The following is a 16,408-nucleotide window of genomic DNA, read 5'->3' on the forward strand; positions in this document are numbered from 1 at the left end:
GTCACGTAAGAAGGCCTACTTGCTAATTTTCATGGAAGTGATAGTGCATTTGTATCATCTCAAATATGTTCAGGCAAAGTCCGTCATGTTCATATTTGCGTCAAGATCACGTGGAACTTGAGCAGTGGTATGAAATGTTTGTTTATGCCTACATTACTCTTTTCTTGTTTCATTTTTTTTCAAAATGAACCTTCCTAAAATTAGAGTGCAGGAATTATTTGGTGGCGGGGATTATCCACGTTCATACGGTACTTTTCTGAGATGGAAATACTAATAAAATATCAAATATAATTGACTTGGTCAGTAGTACTACCATTTGGCCACATATAACCCTAACTAAAGCTTCATGGAATTTTATAAAACACTCTACTGCGTACACAGTTCATCCTTGATTTTTAATGTCTTGTCAAAGCCTTCTGCAGACTATGATCAGAATACAATTTCTGCATATGTGGGCTATGCTCACACTTAGACTGGAATGTGTTAAATGACTCATTTTGGAAATAAATTTGTGGAAGTAGTCAGTTTTGTATCTGGTGACTTTAAACAGCACAATTAAAAATGCATGATGCAAATATATTAAATGGCCCAGCTATGAAAGAAACAGTGAATATCAACATGAAAATTCACCATTTTGAATAATTAATTTGAGAGTTTGATAATGTCTAAGCCAATTCTAAAATATGTGATTCTATACTACTAACATTCTTCATTTAGAAAGTTTCATTCCTGTATATGAAGTAGGTGTCGAGATAAAAAATATTTAAAAAGATCAAATTTTGAAGGTTGTAACATACCAAATACCCTCACATACAGCAGAGAAGTTATGTCACACAACTGTAAACTGCAACTATTCATTTAATAGAGCGCTTCCAAGTGCATGGAATAGTCACTTTGGTTAATAATACATTCAACAACTTAAAACAATATTAATATTTACTTCAACAATGAAGTAAACTTTTTACAGAAAAATAATGTTCCAAAGCACAGCTTCTAGTCAGTTAACTATGCGTGATATAAAATTTTATAGTTATACTTAAGAAAGGTGTAATATCAAAACCTTACATCCTTTACTCAGAACCAAAGTCTGCCATACCAATGCACAACTCAGACAATAGTTCCATTAATAGAACAAAATCATCATAGCTATCTTTCTTACGTGATCTGTACACCGTCACCACCTCCTCGCAACACACAGAGAGATGTTTTAAAATATCCTGCAACAAAGAAAAATAAAACATATTGCTATTATTCTCATGCAAAATTGGAAATTATCTAAAGGACAGAACATGAGTTAGGATTTGTGTTCTATGGAGGATAGTACATGGAAGTTCATAATCTTCTATATTGGAACAAAAACATTGAAAAAACTGTATTTGTAGGAAGCTTTGATCGACTGATGTGGAGAAGGTTTTCGGCTACAGTGGAGCTTTAAGGAACACTGAAAATGAACAGTGAAACAATATATTCCAAGCAGAAATATCCATTTAAAATTCTGTGGAGGAAACATTCGACGAGTGATTACCAACAGCAGTAACGTGAACTAATCGCTATAAACAGAGTGATTCAATCTGTTAGCTCAGCGTGAGCAGTGCAGTCATACCTTCATGAACGCTAGTAAATTATTTTAACAATAGTGTTGCCATTTCTCACAGAAGTTCTGGTGAAACCTTTCTCCTGTAAAGCTGATGGCCATTGTGGCTTACGACAACAGAGGCCTGATTGCGTGTCACTTTGTTCCACATGACACAATGGTGACAGCCACGTAATACAGAACCTTCCTGCAGAGACATTTATGTTGTGCCTTTAGTGACAAATGCCCAGATCTTCTCAACAATGTCATCCTTCTCCATGACAACGCCAGACCGCATGCAGAAGAAGTTGTACGGAAGCAACTTCAGCGCTGGAGGGTGGAAAGGGCTAGAATACCCACCAAACTCACTCAACCTATCTCTGTGCAATTTTGAACTCATCCCTGAAGTGAAAGAACGATTGCGTGGGAGATGGTTTGGGACATGAGAGGACACTGCCAACGCTGTGAACAAGAGACTGCAAAATTTACACATGGTGAGGCAAATGGTATTTGACGTCTCCCGCAAAGTTGGCAATGTGGTTGTGGACAATCTAGGGGACTACTCTGAGGGTTTACTATAAAGATTGCTGTACTCTCTGAGAATAAAAATGATGTAGCACAAGGATTTCATGGCTGACAGTTTCCTCTTATATCCTACACCTGGTAAACCTACTCAGCATTATATATTGCATTTTTCCCTCCATGCAGAACCATTACTTAGCACTGGTTTCCTTGTTCTTCTTATCCTTCTTATCTTCCCAAAACTTACTCATCCTTTCATTTTAAGCCTATCTTCTTTCTTGAGTCCATGTATTTTTGAGTTTTAAATTCCTTCCTGTTGGGTTTTTGGGTATGAATATGTGTATTGATTTTCTGCCTGTATGTAGTCCGTGTAGTTGCCAGAGGGTCAATATCAATTTCTGTGAGGTCAGCATTATTTAAAGTAGACAAGGGTAAAACTATGCACTTACTTTGTTTTGGTTAATGACTTTCTTATTATGCTAATGTTTATTCACAAAACTGCACCACATGAAAGTAAAGTCCCGTTCAGATATTCTAACATGCGTGACCTCTATGGGAAAAAATTCTTCCTCCAACAAATATCAGGGTTGAATGGGTAAATACCCATAACAAAAAATGAGTGTATGGCCTTTTCAGTATTTGCTACTTTATTGTATGCCACTTTAGACAGCCTGGATACCTGCATTTGAGTGACAGCTCTCCCCGGATGAGAACACAACCATTTTTCCACATCTTCAGCATAGACTTTCTTGAAAGAAGTAAAGATTACTCTATCCAGTGGCTGCATCATGTAACTTGCATGAGGTGGCAGAGACAGGAGAATTAAGTCATTCTCTCTACAGAAAATTACATCTGGGAGAGAACAATGGGGCACATGATTGTCCAGAATGAGGAGAACAGGGTCATCAGTAGAAGTCTTTATATGATTAATGAAGTGTTGTAACCGCTCCAAGAAAAGTTCTGTGTACATATAACCAGATTCTGAAATCATAGGCAACGTGCCCTGTGGGTGCACCCTCGAAAATTTCCAATTTCATGTGTCAGGGAAGATAAGAGTCACTGGTATGTAACTGCCGGCTGGTTTTACACAGAAAAAAGCTCATAATTATCTGACCTCTCTCCCTAGACTATTTCGCGAATGCTTCTCTTACCAATTTTTGCATAAACCGTAGATGACTTGTCTGGAACAGTGGAAACTCCTGTCTCATTCACATTAAATATTTAATGAGGTTAAAACTGGAATCTTTCAAGGCAGTCCTTCAAATTGTCAAAGAATCTATTTGTCTGTACATTGTTAACCCCACAGCTCTGCCTGAACTACACTGCTCGGGGAAGGCAGCCGGGGGGGGGCAAAGAGAGAGGTCCTGTCTCTTACAAAAGTACACTATCCAATTCTTCCCTGCTTGCTTTCTTTCTTTATTGAAAGGATGTTGAAATCTGCTCGAACTTGCAAAATCATACGCCACCTTCATTAGCTGTTCCCTCGTTATATTATGAAATCTTGAATCCAAATCTTGAATATGTTTTGTCAGTTCACTTTCCATGGATTCATTAAATACTTTCTTAAATCGGCCTAATGATTCTGGAACAGTACCCTGCAAGGACAATCAAAATTGCTATCTGATAGTGTATTCTTCCCCCATCTTACTCTGTACAGTATGTGAACTAGTTACTCACTGCTTTAAATCTTTTCTGAAGAGTAGCTTCATTGACTCCAATTTCCTTGGCTACAGATCATTGACCCTCTCAATTTTTTAGAAGGACGTATGCATTATCGAACATTTCCTGTGTAAAATTGCTTTATCTATCATCCATTGGTATTTACACATGATGACGTTTTAAAAGATAATGTTATTGATAATAATAACAATTATAATGAACATTTCAGAAGAGAAACCTGATAAAGTTGACAACGATAAAGGGGCGCATACTCTTGGTAGTTCAGTGTACCGAAAAACTCACTAGATCACAGAAGCGTTAATGTTGTAATGGATTTTAACACAGTACTGTGGACTACATGAACACACAATTGTTATTGTATAAAGATAATTCCCTCCATTTAAACTCTGAAACCTTACACTCTTATTAGGTCTATATGAGTGATAAAATCTACAGTGAAAATATCCAAAACAGGATCTTACCTCTCATTCATAGGGAAATTCATGGCGCTTCTAACTCACTAGTAAACAGCACTGAGTAAGCAACTTCTTACGACGATGTACTACCAAATCCTCATATGTATTACAAGTTGATAAAACCACTGTCTTACACTTCTTACCTGTCCGCATACTCTTACCCTCCTCTACTTTATACATTCCACAGCACCTTATGCTCCCCACTCCCATCTATATTTTTCCATTTGTTTGATAGATCCCGTATTTGTGTGGAGAAAAAAAAAAAGTTGGCCTGACTTATGCCTCAACCCTCATGAAGATGATAGTCATGAGAATGATTGTCTAGGAATGATGTGCGCAGTAGTAATAACAGCAATTCTTCCCTTCCACTAATGAAAAAGAATAGACAACACTTTTTTCTTTGTGTGCCCATCAATATATTGAAATGATGGAATTGTTAGATAATTGATATTTATTTAGAAATGGCTTTAGATGACATCCTTAGTCAGAATAGTTTATTTCTAGCACTGGCTGACAAAGAACATTATCAAATGGTTTTGCATAGTAATTCAGTAACTGTCCAACACATGTCTCCAAAGACAGTCAATTCAACATCAAAGAGATGGTTCATGTTTGTGGGTTACTGTAGTCATGTCCTATTTCGTGAACCAGGGGCAACGGCTGAGTGGCCTAGTAAGTGGTCCTGAGAGTCGGGATACCAGTTGCTATGGAATGGGAGTGGACATCTCGGACATATACTGTGCTCGGGCGGTTAGCACTATACAATTCACCGGTGGTCCATAACCCGTTAGAGGAGAGATCCTCACTTGGACTATGTGCAAGTAGGGTATCATCCTACTTCATGAATTTACCGAGCTCAGAACATTTTAAGCAAACCTCGGATCTATGGGAGTAATGGAGTCCCACTCCCATTTGACAGGCGAGGGACTCCTTGGAAACAACTTGGCGAACGAAATGGAATTTGATGGGGAGCTATCAATATTAATGGGGCTTATGGAAGAAAGAAGGTAGAACTGGCTGAGTCAGCAAAGAGGATGCATCTGGATGTGCTAGGAGTAAGTGATATTCGGGTAAGGGGACATAACGAGGAAGAGATAGGAGATTATAAAGTGTACTTGACGGGTGTTAGAAAGGGAAGGGCAGAGTCTGGGGTAGGGATCTTTATCAGGAATACCATTGCACGCAACACAGTTTCTGTTAGGCACATAAATGAGCAAACGATGTGGGTAGATTTGTCAGTTGGAGGAATTAAGACAAGAATTGTGTCTGTGTATATACCATGTGAGGGTGCAGATGAGGATGAAGTTGACAAGTTTTATGAAGCATTGAGTGACATCATGGTCAGGGTCAACAGCAAGGATAGAATAGTGCTAATGGGCGATTTCAATGCGAGGGTTGGGAATAGAACTGAAGGATACGAAAGGGTGATTGGTAAATGAGGGGGAAGATATGGAAGCTAATGGGAATGGGAAGCGTTTGCTGGACTTCTGTGCTAGTATGGGTTTAGCTGTTATGAATACATTCTTCAAGCATAAGGCTATTCACCGCTACACATGGGAGGCTAGGGGTACCAGATCCATAATAGACTATATCTTAACAGACCTTGAATTCAGGAAATCTGTTAGGAATGTACGAGTTTTTCGCGGATTTTTCGATGATACAGACCATCATCTGATCTGTAGTGAACTAAGTATCTCTAGGCCTAGGGTAGAGAAAGCGAAATCTTTCTGCAAACAAATAAGGGTAGAAAATCTCCAGGACGAGGAAATTAGAAGTACATGGATATGATAAGTGAGAAGTTTCGAACAGTAGATAGTAAGCAGGTTCAGGATATAGAAAGTGAATGGGTGGCATACAGGGATGCTGGAGTAGAAACAGCAAGGGAATGCCTAGGAACAACTGTGTGTAAAGATGGGAAAAGGCGAACATCTTGGTGGAATGATGAAGTGAGAGCAGCCTGTAAACGTAAAAAGGCTTATCAGAAATGGCTCCAAACAAGGGCCGAGGCAGACAGGGATTTATACGTAGGTGAAAAAAACAGAGCGAAACAAATAGTTGTTGAATCCAAAAAGAAGTCATGGGAAGATTTTGGTAATAACCTGGAAAGGCTACGTCAAGCAGCACGGAAACCTTTCTGGACAGTAATAAAGAATCTTAGGAAGGGAGGGAAAAAGGAAATGAACAGTGTTTTGAGTAATTCAGGTGAACTCATAATACATCCCAGGGAATCACTGGAGAGGTGGAGGGAATATTTTGAACATCTTCTCAATGTAAAAGGAAATCGTTCTGGTGGTGTTGCAAACAGCCAAGCTCATGGGGAGGAGGAAAATGATGTTGGTGAAATTATGCTCGAGGAAGTGGAAAGGATGGTAAATCAACTCCATTGTCATAAGGCAGTAGGAATAGATGAAATTACACCCGAAATGGCGAAGTATAGTGGGAAGGCAGGGATGAAATGGCTTCATAGAGTAGTAAAATTAGCGTCGAGTGTTGGTAAGGTACCTTCAGATTGGACAAAAGCAGTAATTGCACCAATCTATAAGCAAGGGAACAGGAAGGATTGCAACAACTATCGAGGTATCTCATTGATTAGTATACCAGGCAAAGTATTCACTGGCATCTTGGAAGGGAGGGTGCGATCAGTCGTTGAGAGGAAGTTGGATGAAAACCAGTGCGGTTTCAGACCACAGAGAGGCTGTCAGGATCGGATTTTCAGTATGCGCCAGGTAATTGAAAAATGCCACGAGAGGAATAGGCAGTTGTGTTTATGTTTCGTAGATCTAGAGAAAGCATATGACAGGGTACCGAGGGAAAAGATGTTCACTAAACTGGGGGACTATGGAATTAAAGGTAGATTATTAAAATCAATCAAAGGCATTTATGTTGACAATTGGGCTTCGGTGAGCATTGATGGTAGAATGAGTTCTTGGTTCAGGGTACTTACAGGGGTTGGACAAGGCTGTAATCTTTCACCTTTGCTGTTCATAGTTTACGTGGATCATCTGCTGAAAGGTATAAAATGGCAGGGAGGGATTCAGTTAGGTGGAAATGTAGTAAGCAGTTTGGCCTATGCTGACGACTTGGTCTTAATGGCAGACTGTGCTGAAAGCCTGCAGTCTAATATCTTGGAACTTGAAAATAGGTGCAATGAGTATGGTATGAAAATTAGCCTTTAGAAGACTAAATTGATGTCAGTAGGTAAGAAATTCAACAGAACTGAATGTCAGATTGGTGATACAAAGCTAGAATAGGTCGATAATTTTAAGTATTTAGGTTGTGTGTTCTCCCAAGATGGTAATATAGTAAGTGAGATTGAATCAAGGTGTAGTAAAGCTAATGCAGGCAGCTCGCAGTTGCGATCAACAGTATTCTGTAAGAAGGAAGTCAGCTTCTAGACGAAACTATCTTTACATCGGTCTGTTTTCAGACCAACTTTGCTTTACGGGAGCGAAAGCTGGGTGGACTCAGGATATCTTATTCGTAAGTTAGAAGTAATAGACATGAAAGTAGCAAGAATGATTGCTGGTACACAAAGGTGGGAACAATGGCAGGAGGGTACTCGGAATGAGGAGATAAAGGCTAATTTAGGAATGAACTCGATGGATGAAGCTGTATGCATAAACCGGCTTCGGTGGTGGGGTTATGTGAGGCGAATGGAGGAGGATAGGTTACCTAGGAGAATAATGGACTCTGCTATGGAGGGTAAGAGAAGTAGAGGGAGACCAAGACGACGATGGTTAGACTCAGTTTCTAACGATTTAAAGATAAGAGGTATAGAAGTAAATGAGGCCACAACACTAGTTGCAAATCGAGGATTGTGGCGACGTTTAGTAAATTCACAGAGGCTTGCAGACTGAACGCTGAAAGGCATAACAGTCTATAATGATAATGATAATGTATGTATGTATGTATGTATGTATGTAGAGATGAGTATGTCTTCTTTTTGTGTTTGTTATCCAGCAGAATGTTAACGTGTCTGGAGAGGGGAAATTCATGTTTGAATTCTGAGGGTGGGGTGGTCACATTTTCTGCTCTTTCCTCTTAGAATCTATATTTAACTAGCAGTTACCTGCAGCTTCGCTCGCGTAAATGATGTAATTTAATAAAAAGTAATCGTTCCTAGATACTGTACTAAGTCATTATTTGAAAACCCCTAACGTATAAAACCTCACCGAAAAATTGAGTTTCATTTACCCCAGAAACTCTTTGTAAACCATGTCTGTGGTATTGCCTGTTGGGGCTAAGATGACCATGCGCCATAGAAGTTCAAAAATAAACAAATCAAACCAGACAAATCTCCACATAAATATTTACTAACAAATACATCTATATAAAGGGGGAAAAAATTACATTCCAACTTACATGAATCTTTTAGAAATTAATAAACATTGATACACGTTTATGAACCGAGGATTTAACACTCTGTAACAGGTGATAAATGATATAATATTTTCTGTATTGGAGAAAAAGAAACTGCTATTGTATGTAAATCATGCTAACCACCTCACAAGCTTTAATATAACGGGAAAAAAAAAAAAAAAAAAAAAAAAAAAAAAAAATCCTCGATAACTGGAATGCATCATAACTTCTGATGTACAGAAACCCTCAACTTACCGTATTTTCACAAATAATCCTCTCAGCCTAATTTTAGGAAGGCTCATTTTGAAAGAAAAAAAAAAAAAAAAGAACTAAAATTCCTTCCATCAAAAGAGTAACGTAGGCATAAACGAACACTTCATATCACTCCGCAACATACACGTGGTCTTTACGCAAATATGAACATGTAAATTTACAGATATAGCTGCTTTGACTGAAATGATAAAAATACATTATTAATGCTACAAAATGCCATGAAAATGAGCAAGTAGGCCTGACAGATATTTCATTAATCTGAACTTGCCATACGCTTGATTCCCTATAGATAGGAAGATTCGTTGTCTCTTGCATCACTAGAATCCTCTCCTAAATTACTTACAAATTCGTCACACTCCACATCTAAAACACTTCTCACATGTGGTCTCTTTTTACCCAGAGAGTAACACAACCAGTGGTGGATAATTCTTTTCGTGCAATGTAAACACTTGAAATAGACACACCGGCGAACTCGGATGTTAGTTTTGCGATACGGTAAAAACATATTACGTTATTTTGAATTAACTGCCAACTCGTAATTCAGAAATGCCAACCCTTGCCGCATCACAAAATATTCTGATACCCACTACCGCATGCAATTTACATTGAGTCACAGTTTAAACCTTTCAAATGTCATGGGAAAAACTACTTCCAAAATGTATTCAACAAGGTGCATTTACAGTATTCAAATAATGAACATGGATAACTCACTGGCAAACATAACCTCAGGCAACGAAAAAAAAAAAAAAAAACAACAACTCAAAGACGAGGACAAATTATGTTGGCCCCTGTATGCAAGTGCTTTATTTTTTGGTTTACTGTACTGTTTGCATTTTTAGATGCCTTGTGATTGCATGGAAAGTGCCTGACACCCTTAAAACATCGTGGCTTATTGAACATTCCTATGACGAGGGGAGGAAGTCTCTTGCTTCCATGTGCATTGTAAAACAGTACATTACTGTCCGCGAAACTGTTAGTGATACTTCGGCTCCCTAGTGCTGAATTGGTACACCTCGATTATCTTCGAGATTCGTATTGGCAACCTCTGACACACAAAATATGAATTGATTATGCATCGCCGTGAGACATCTGGCGGTATAATTGAAAACAGTTTAACACGTTCGCGGCCGATGACGACACATATGCGTCATGACTCTAGTTTCACTCAGTGCCGATGACGACACACGTGCGTCACACCCCGCGCCAAATATTAAAGTTCATATTTCCCCCAATAAGTATATAAACAAACAGACCTCTTATCTGTGCACTGTTAAGGTGTCATTAAACATATGCGCCATCCGGGCATCAGATCAATTGTTAGTTACAATATCTGTAGCCATTACAAGTCGGCATACATTTCTGCGATGTCAAGAGGGAACAACAGAACATTCTTACCGGAAGAAACCCCGTCTTAGCGGGATAAACAGGCGACTTGCAATTAATGATGATAGTCTGACAGCTCTCCTGAACGCTAGTGACGGTGACAGCATTGATAGTGACGACAGTGATGACAGTGTGAAAAGTGACTGTAGCCACCTGAGTGGGAATTTTAATCACAGATGTGTGTGTCGAGCGTCTACTCCCAATTCTCACATTACAGAAGATGAGGAAGACGTAAGTAATATCTCATCTCCAAATTTCCTGCCAAATAACATGGGCAATATTTCAGGGGTCATTTCTTGGAGTTCAGATTCGTCCTCAATGAAACAAATAAACTTTATTGGTCGGTCGGGAATGAAGGTTCCACTGCCAAGTGACGTGAAACCTATTGATTATTTTCGCTTGCTTGCAGATGACAACTTGCCGAATAACATTGTAACTGCATGTAATGCATTTGCAGAAGAGTTATTTTTGCGAGGAAATGTCACTGAAAAGTAGCACACTGTACTGACTAGTTACATTGCACAGCTTATGGAGTAATGTAAGTATACATTGTTCACACTGCAATAATAAGATTCTACTGCACAGTATTTTTTGTGAAATGTTCAAAAATTTATTTTTCTGTTATAAAGAAGTTCTACAATCGAACAAAACATTATTTTCCTTGTTCCACTTCATTACCAGTAATGATGCACATGCTGCGTCAAACGGCACCGAAGGCGAAAAGCTCATCGGTAGTGCCGCTGACGCAGCATGTACGTCATGGCTCGAATGCACATAAATAATATTGAAATAATTAAAATAATAATCTAAAATGCATAAGGACACAGAAATGGACTCCTTTAAACAAAAACAAGTATTACGGTACCACGGTAATGGTTGGCGATATCTGAGCGGCCGCGAACGTGTTAAATACCGTTGTTATTTACACAGCAATAATAATGCTATTTGCTTTACGTCCCACTAACTACTCTTTTACGGTTTTCGGAGACGCCGAGGTGCCGGAATTTAGTCCCACAGGAGTTCTTTTACGTGCCAGTAAATCTACCGACACGAGGCTGGCGTATTTGAGCACCTTCAAATACCACCGGACTGAGCCAGGATCGAACCTGCCACGTTGGGGTCAGAAGGCCAGCGCCTCAACCGTCTGAGCCACTCAGCCCGGCATTTACACAGCAAAGCCAAAATATAGATTAAGCTTGAACATGAGTGAAGAAAATCAAAATACATCACAGGAACAACCTAGAACTCCTACATGGAAACGGCAGTTTACAAAATTCATATCGATAGATTATACTAACGATTCAATTCAGATTTCATTTCCATTCAGTTGGCAGTTGGAACCATTGTAGTTCCCTCCTTACTCCTCACCCCCCACAAAACGAAGTGACACTAAAAGTTTCGCGGATAGTACAGTCTGTCTGGGCTCGGAAATAAAAACCAGTTTCATCGGCATGAACAGTATTGTTCAGTGCGTACGAATTGATTATAATTATGAGCCACACTTTTTCGCCATTTGTTAGCATCGTCAGTGTTTATGGATTCTGTTTCTTCGCACACTGTCCGGTACATGATGTTGTGGCGTTCCTTAAAATGCTGAATACAAAAGAATTACAATTTCACTTGAACTTAGTAACTATGAAATACTCTATAGACACACCGAAGTGAGTGAAAGTGTAGAAAGCTACCCCAGCACGTTCCAAAAGATGCGTTCTATTGTGAGACAGTGAAATTTTTAATTTAAATTACTCTGTAAAATACTATTTTAAAAAAATGTAAGGCAGTTTAGAATTAAAGTTTGAATAGTGTTCCATTTAAATATGACATATGGAGACAGTTTTATTCCATCTGCAGTTACATAAAGCATAACTGTACACCGAACATAAAAAAACTAGGTGAGCAAATAAAACCCAATTTCATGTCTCAATTTCTTTTTTAAAGTATGTGGGGATTATTCACATAAATATGGTATGTCCTTGAAAAAGACTTCTGAAGTACTGCAGGACTTTCAATAAATACAGATCCAAACACAGAGAAATTTAAACCTCAAAAATAATAGCAGGAATCAATACTCAAGGAATTGCTTTGATCCACCACAGATGGATATTTATATGTTATAAGTAGGGCCCAGATGTTGATGACATGTTATCTTTTTACTGAGCTGTCTAAAACAATGCTGAACTTCATAGAAACTCCGGCCGGGCCACCCCGTCTTCAAAGATGTCATTTTTATTTTGCATCTTTTCGCATTTTTTGCTATTTTTTCATTTTAGGAGCATTTTTTTTAAGTTTGGTAGATTTGGGTCATATTTTTGAGAAATCAGCCTTTTAAGGTCATTTTTTTTTTTCAATTTAGTAGCTGGTACAAGATAATTTAAAATATTGAAATAAAATATTTCAGTATTGCTATTAGTAGTAAAAAGTATATTTTGGATGCAGAAGGTTATTGGGGTAGTTATACAGATGCTCTTGTTTTCATTGCAAACCAGTTATTAGCGGAATGGAATGTTTACTGCTCTGTTGACCAAGGTCAGCTATGGCGGCGTAGAAAGTTCCGCATAGTTCACGGCGAGAGATATTAGTTCATTGTCGCTTTCAAAATGCCTTAAATAAAACCGAATGTATCAGTGCATTTAAAACTACTATCTGAATTTGGTGACAATGTGTTTTCTACCGATGGAAGCATATTGTTTTGCAAACTGTGTGGAACTAAAGTAGCTTAAAGAAGATTTACTGTAATGCGACATATCGGTCGCGATAAACACATTCGTGCTCTTCAGCGTGTTTCAAATAAACTTGCAACTCAGTGCTTACTGCCTTCAGTTGCTTCAACTTCCAGCAAGTCCTCACAGTTCAGTAAAGAATTGTATGATTCCGCTGTATAAACTCAACAGCCCGAAATTACATGGATTTTTGAAAAAATATACGAATCAAGAAATACCAGATGAATCAACTTTACGGAAGAATCATTTGCCGCAGTATTACGAAGACATTTAAACTAAATAAGATCTGAAACTCGCAGGAAGAAGATATGGGTGTCAATCGACGAAACTTCAGATGCTATGGGGTTTTATATAGCCAACGTTGTGATCGGAACTTTAAAAGTGCCTACACCAAGTGAAATATTTTTATTGACTACCGAAGTGTTAGAAAAGACCAATTATTATTCTACCATATCAAAACTGTTTGATAATGCTATGTTTCCCCTGTGGCCTGAGGACATCAAACATGACGATGTACTTTTATTTTTAACTCTACTCTAAAATGGTCCATGTTACATGCCTTGCCCATGGACTGCACAGAATTTGTGAAGAAGTAAGGGCTCTTTACCCCAGTGTAGACAAGCTTATTGCGAACGTTAAGAAAGTTTCTTAAAAGCACCCTCGCGAGTCACATATTTCAGAGCTGAAGCTCCAGACATTGAATTACCTCCACAACCTATCTTAACATGCTGGGGCACTGGTTAAACGCATGTATGTATTATTGTAAAAACTTCAAGTTAGTGATGGAAATGGTGCAGAGTTTTGACAGTGAAGAAGCTGCAGCAATAAAAATTGCCCAGGACATGCTATCTGAACCAAACATTGAAGATAGTTTGGCATTCATAAAATCAAATTTCACCTTATTGACAGCAACACTCGCATCATTGGAGAAAACGGATGAAGAAATGGTTGATTCCATTTCCTTAATCAACCAGGTGGAAACTAGTCTTAGCAACAATCGTGGCAAAATTGCTGCGGGTATTGCACCAAAACTGAAAAAAGTGCTGGACAAAAACACCGGGTATGAAACATTATGCAAAATCTCAGACATTATTTCTGGTGAAAACTACTGCATGGATGGGACTGAGGAGGATTTAGCAGCAAATGACCTTCCTCACTTCAAGTACTCTCCGATCACATCAGTTGATGTTGAACACAGCTTTTCGAGATATAAAAACTTGTTGGCTGATAACTGCATATCATTTACATTTCAGAACATCAGAATGACATTCAAAGTGCAGTGCAACTCAAACTAAAGTGAACATAAACCTTTTGTTAAGTGCTAGAAATCTATTTTGATTGACTTTTCAGTTTGAGCTTAACCCTTTGGCACTCAGCCTGTATGCAGGGAATTGCTCGAAGACACTCAGACTAATTTTTGTGATTTTCCAAAGCAAATTACAAAAATTCAACACGTAAACAGTTTAGCACACATTAAAATAAAATAAATCACACTAATACAGGAAACTATGAGCATTTCAGAAATGAATATACCTAGGACATATTGTTATTGGTTAAGCCCAAAAAAATTATTAAATTTCAAAAATAAATTATGATTTTCAATGGCAGAAAAATCAGACATTATTGCGTCTTCCTTCTTTACTCTTAGACGTGAAAGAAAGAACGTTTTTTTTTTTTTTTGCTAGTTGCTTTAAGTCGCACCGACACATATAGGTCTTATGGCGACGATGGGATGGGAAAGGCCTAGGAGTTGGAAGGAAGCAGCCGTGGCCTTAATTAAGGTACAGCCCCAGCATTTGCCTGGTGTGAAAATGGGAAACCACGGAAAACCATCTTCAGGGCTGCCGATAGTGGGATTCGAACCTACTATCTCCCGGATGCAAGCTCACAGCCGCGCGCCTCTACGCGCACGGCCAACTCGCCCGGTAATTATTGAATGTATCCACCATCTTCTCTGTAGTTTCTATTTATGACATGATCTGACATCCAACAATGAAAGAATCGCTTTTGATTTTATGCTTAATTCTGTTGCGACTTTTCAAAACACTTCATTTCTTGGAAAATGCACGATGGTCTACACCAAGGCCCAACAGCAAAGGGAAGTATGTTAAAAGTACATCATGTAGCCAGCTTGTTCAGAAACCCTCATCATTTGACTCTTAGATAACTGCGTTATTTAAGATCTGGTGTAGCCAGGGTGAAGGAATAAAACACTATGTTCATTTCCATATAAATTTTTTGCATTTAAAAATGCCCGTGTAGCCATAGCTTCACTAAATTTAAGGCTCATTGTATATGGAAAGCCATCTTATATTTGAACCAATATTAGACTTGGATCAATATTTCTTTAATAACTTCTTTTTAAATACAAATACCTATTTTTATTTCATTGCCTAGCTTATTTTGCTGTAGTGTCCTTTTAACCCTTTGATTGCCAGATAATCTTACAGTTCTTCTGCGTTAATCGCCCAGCTATTCTATATACAGAATATACAGAAATCTTGATTTCTTATAATATATCGTTTTAAAAAATGGTATATCTGACTTTTCTTATTTTCATGTAGAAAGATCATGTTTACGAATAAATAAATTCATAAATAAATGCTTTGGAATATTTTTGATGCATCAAACTTAATGGCATAAATTTTCAAAATTGTAAGTTGTTTTTCACTTTGTAATTATGCCTTGACAGTCTAGTAGGTATGCATTCAATGGATTTTCATCAGATTCGATTAAATAGCTCAGTATTTTCTCCTCATATAGCTTACTGGTTGATACCATTGCATTTTTACATTTGTCATCGAGTGCTTTAAATAATATTCGTCCTTTAAGGACAACCCAGAGTATCAAAACAAAACACTGTAACTTGAACGTCTTAGTTACTCATGACTAGGGCTCGGATTGCAATGCTTTTGCATATTTTGTTTTGACATGGGGACCTACAAGGTAACGACTTGTTTTCCTCTGCTGTAGAAGCAGAGAGAAGCTTCTAAAAATTCAAATATTACCAAGATAATCTCCAGTTATTTTCTTTTGACAATCTACACCTGTTATATTTTTGCATTGCAATGGAGGACTGTTATATACCGGATGTTTATCTGTAAACGAGCAGTTTTCAAATTTTATAGAGCAATTTTTTCGTTTCTTTGGTATATCGTGTGTTTGATGTACTTCGTAAACTACAATTTTACTCCTTTTCATAACTCCGTTGTTTCACGTGCTTGCGTCATCTTTTTATCGTAATGGCTAGGCCATATTCAAGGCTGAATGAGGCCGATATCCTTGAATTTTCAAATGATTTAGATAGTAATAATGACCGTCTTTTGCCGAAAGTGATTACCGTTATGTGGGAAGTGACACGGTCGTAACTGCTCACCGTGCATCGGACCGCGAGTACCTGACATCGATGATCGTTACATGTACACTGAATAACTTTGTGCCAT

General features: G+C 38.1%; 1 protein-coding gene across 1 annotated transcript in view; it reads right to left on the minus strand.

The window, feature by feature from the left end:
* Positions 1–231: 231 nt before the first annotated feature.
* Positions 232–16,408, minus strand: part of dlt (codanin-1 like protein dlt) — a 157,421-nt gene continuing 141,244 nt past the window's right edge. Inside the window, exon 14 of the mRNA XM_067142412.2 lies at positions 232–1,217. Coding sequence (XP_066998513.2) covers positions 1,071–1,217 — 147 coding nt within the window. The 3' untranslated portion in view covers positions 232–1,070. The remainder of the gene's footprint in view (positions 1,218–16,408) is intronic.

Source organism: Anabrus simplex, chromosome 1 (assembly GCF_040414725.1).
Source record: "Anabrus simplex isolate iqAnaSimp1 chromosome 1, ASM4041472v1, whole genome shotgun sequence".
Taxonomy (NCBI): Eukaryota; Metazoa; Arthropoda; class Insecta; order Orthoptera; family Tettigoniidae; genus Anabrus; species Anabrus simplex.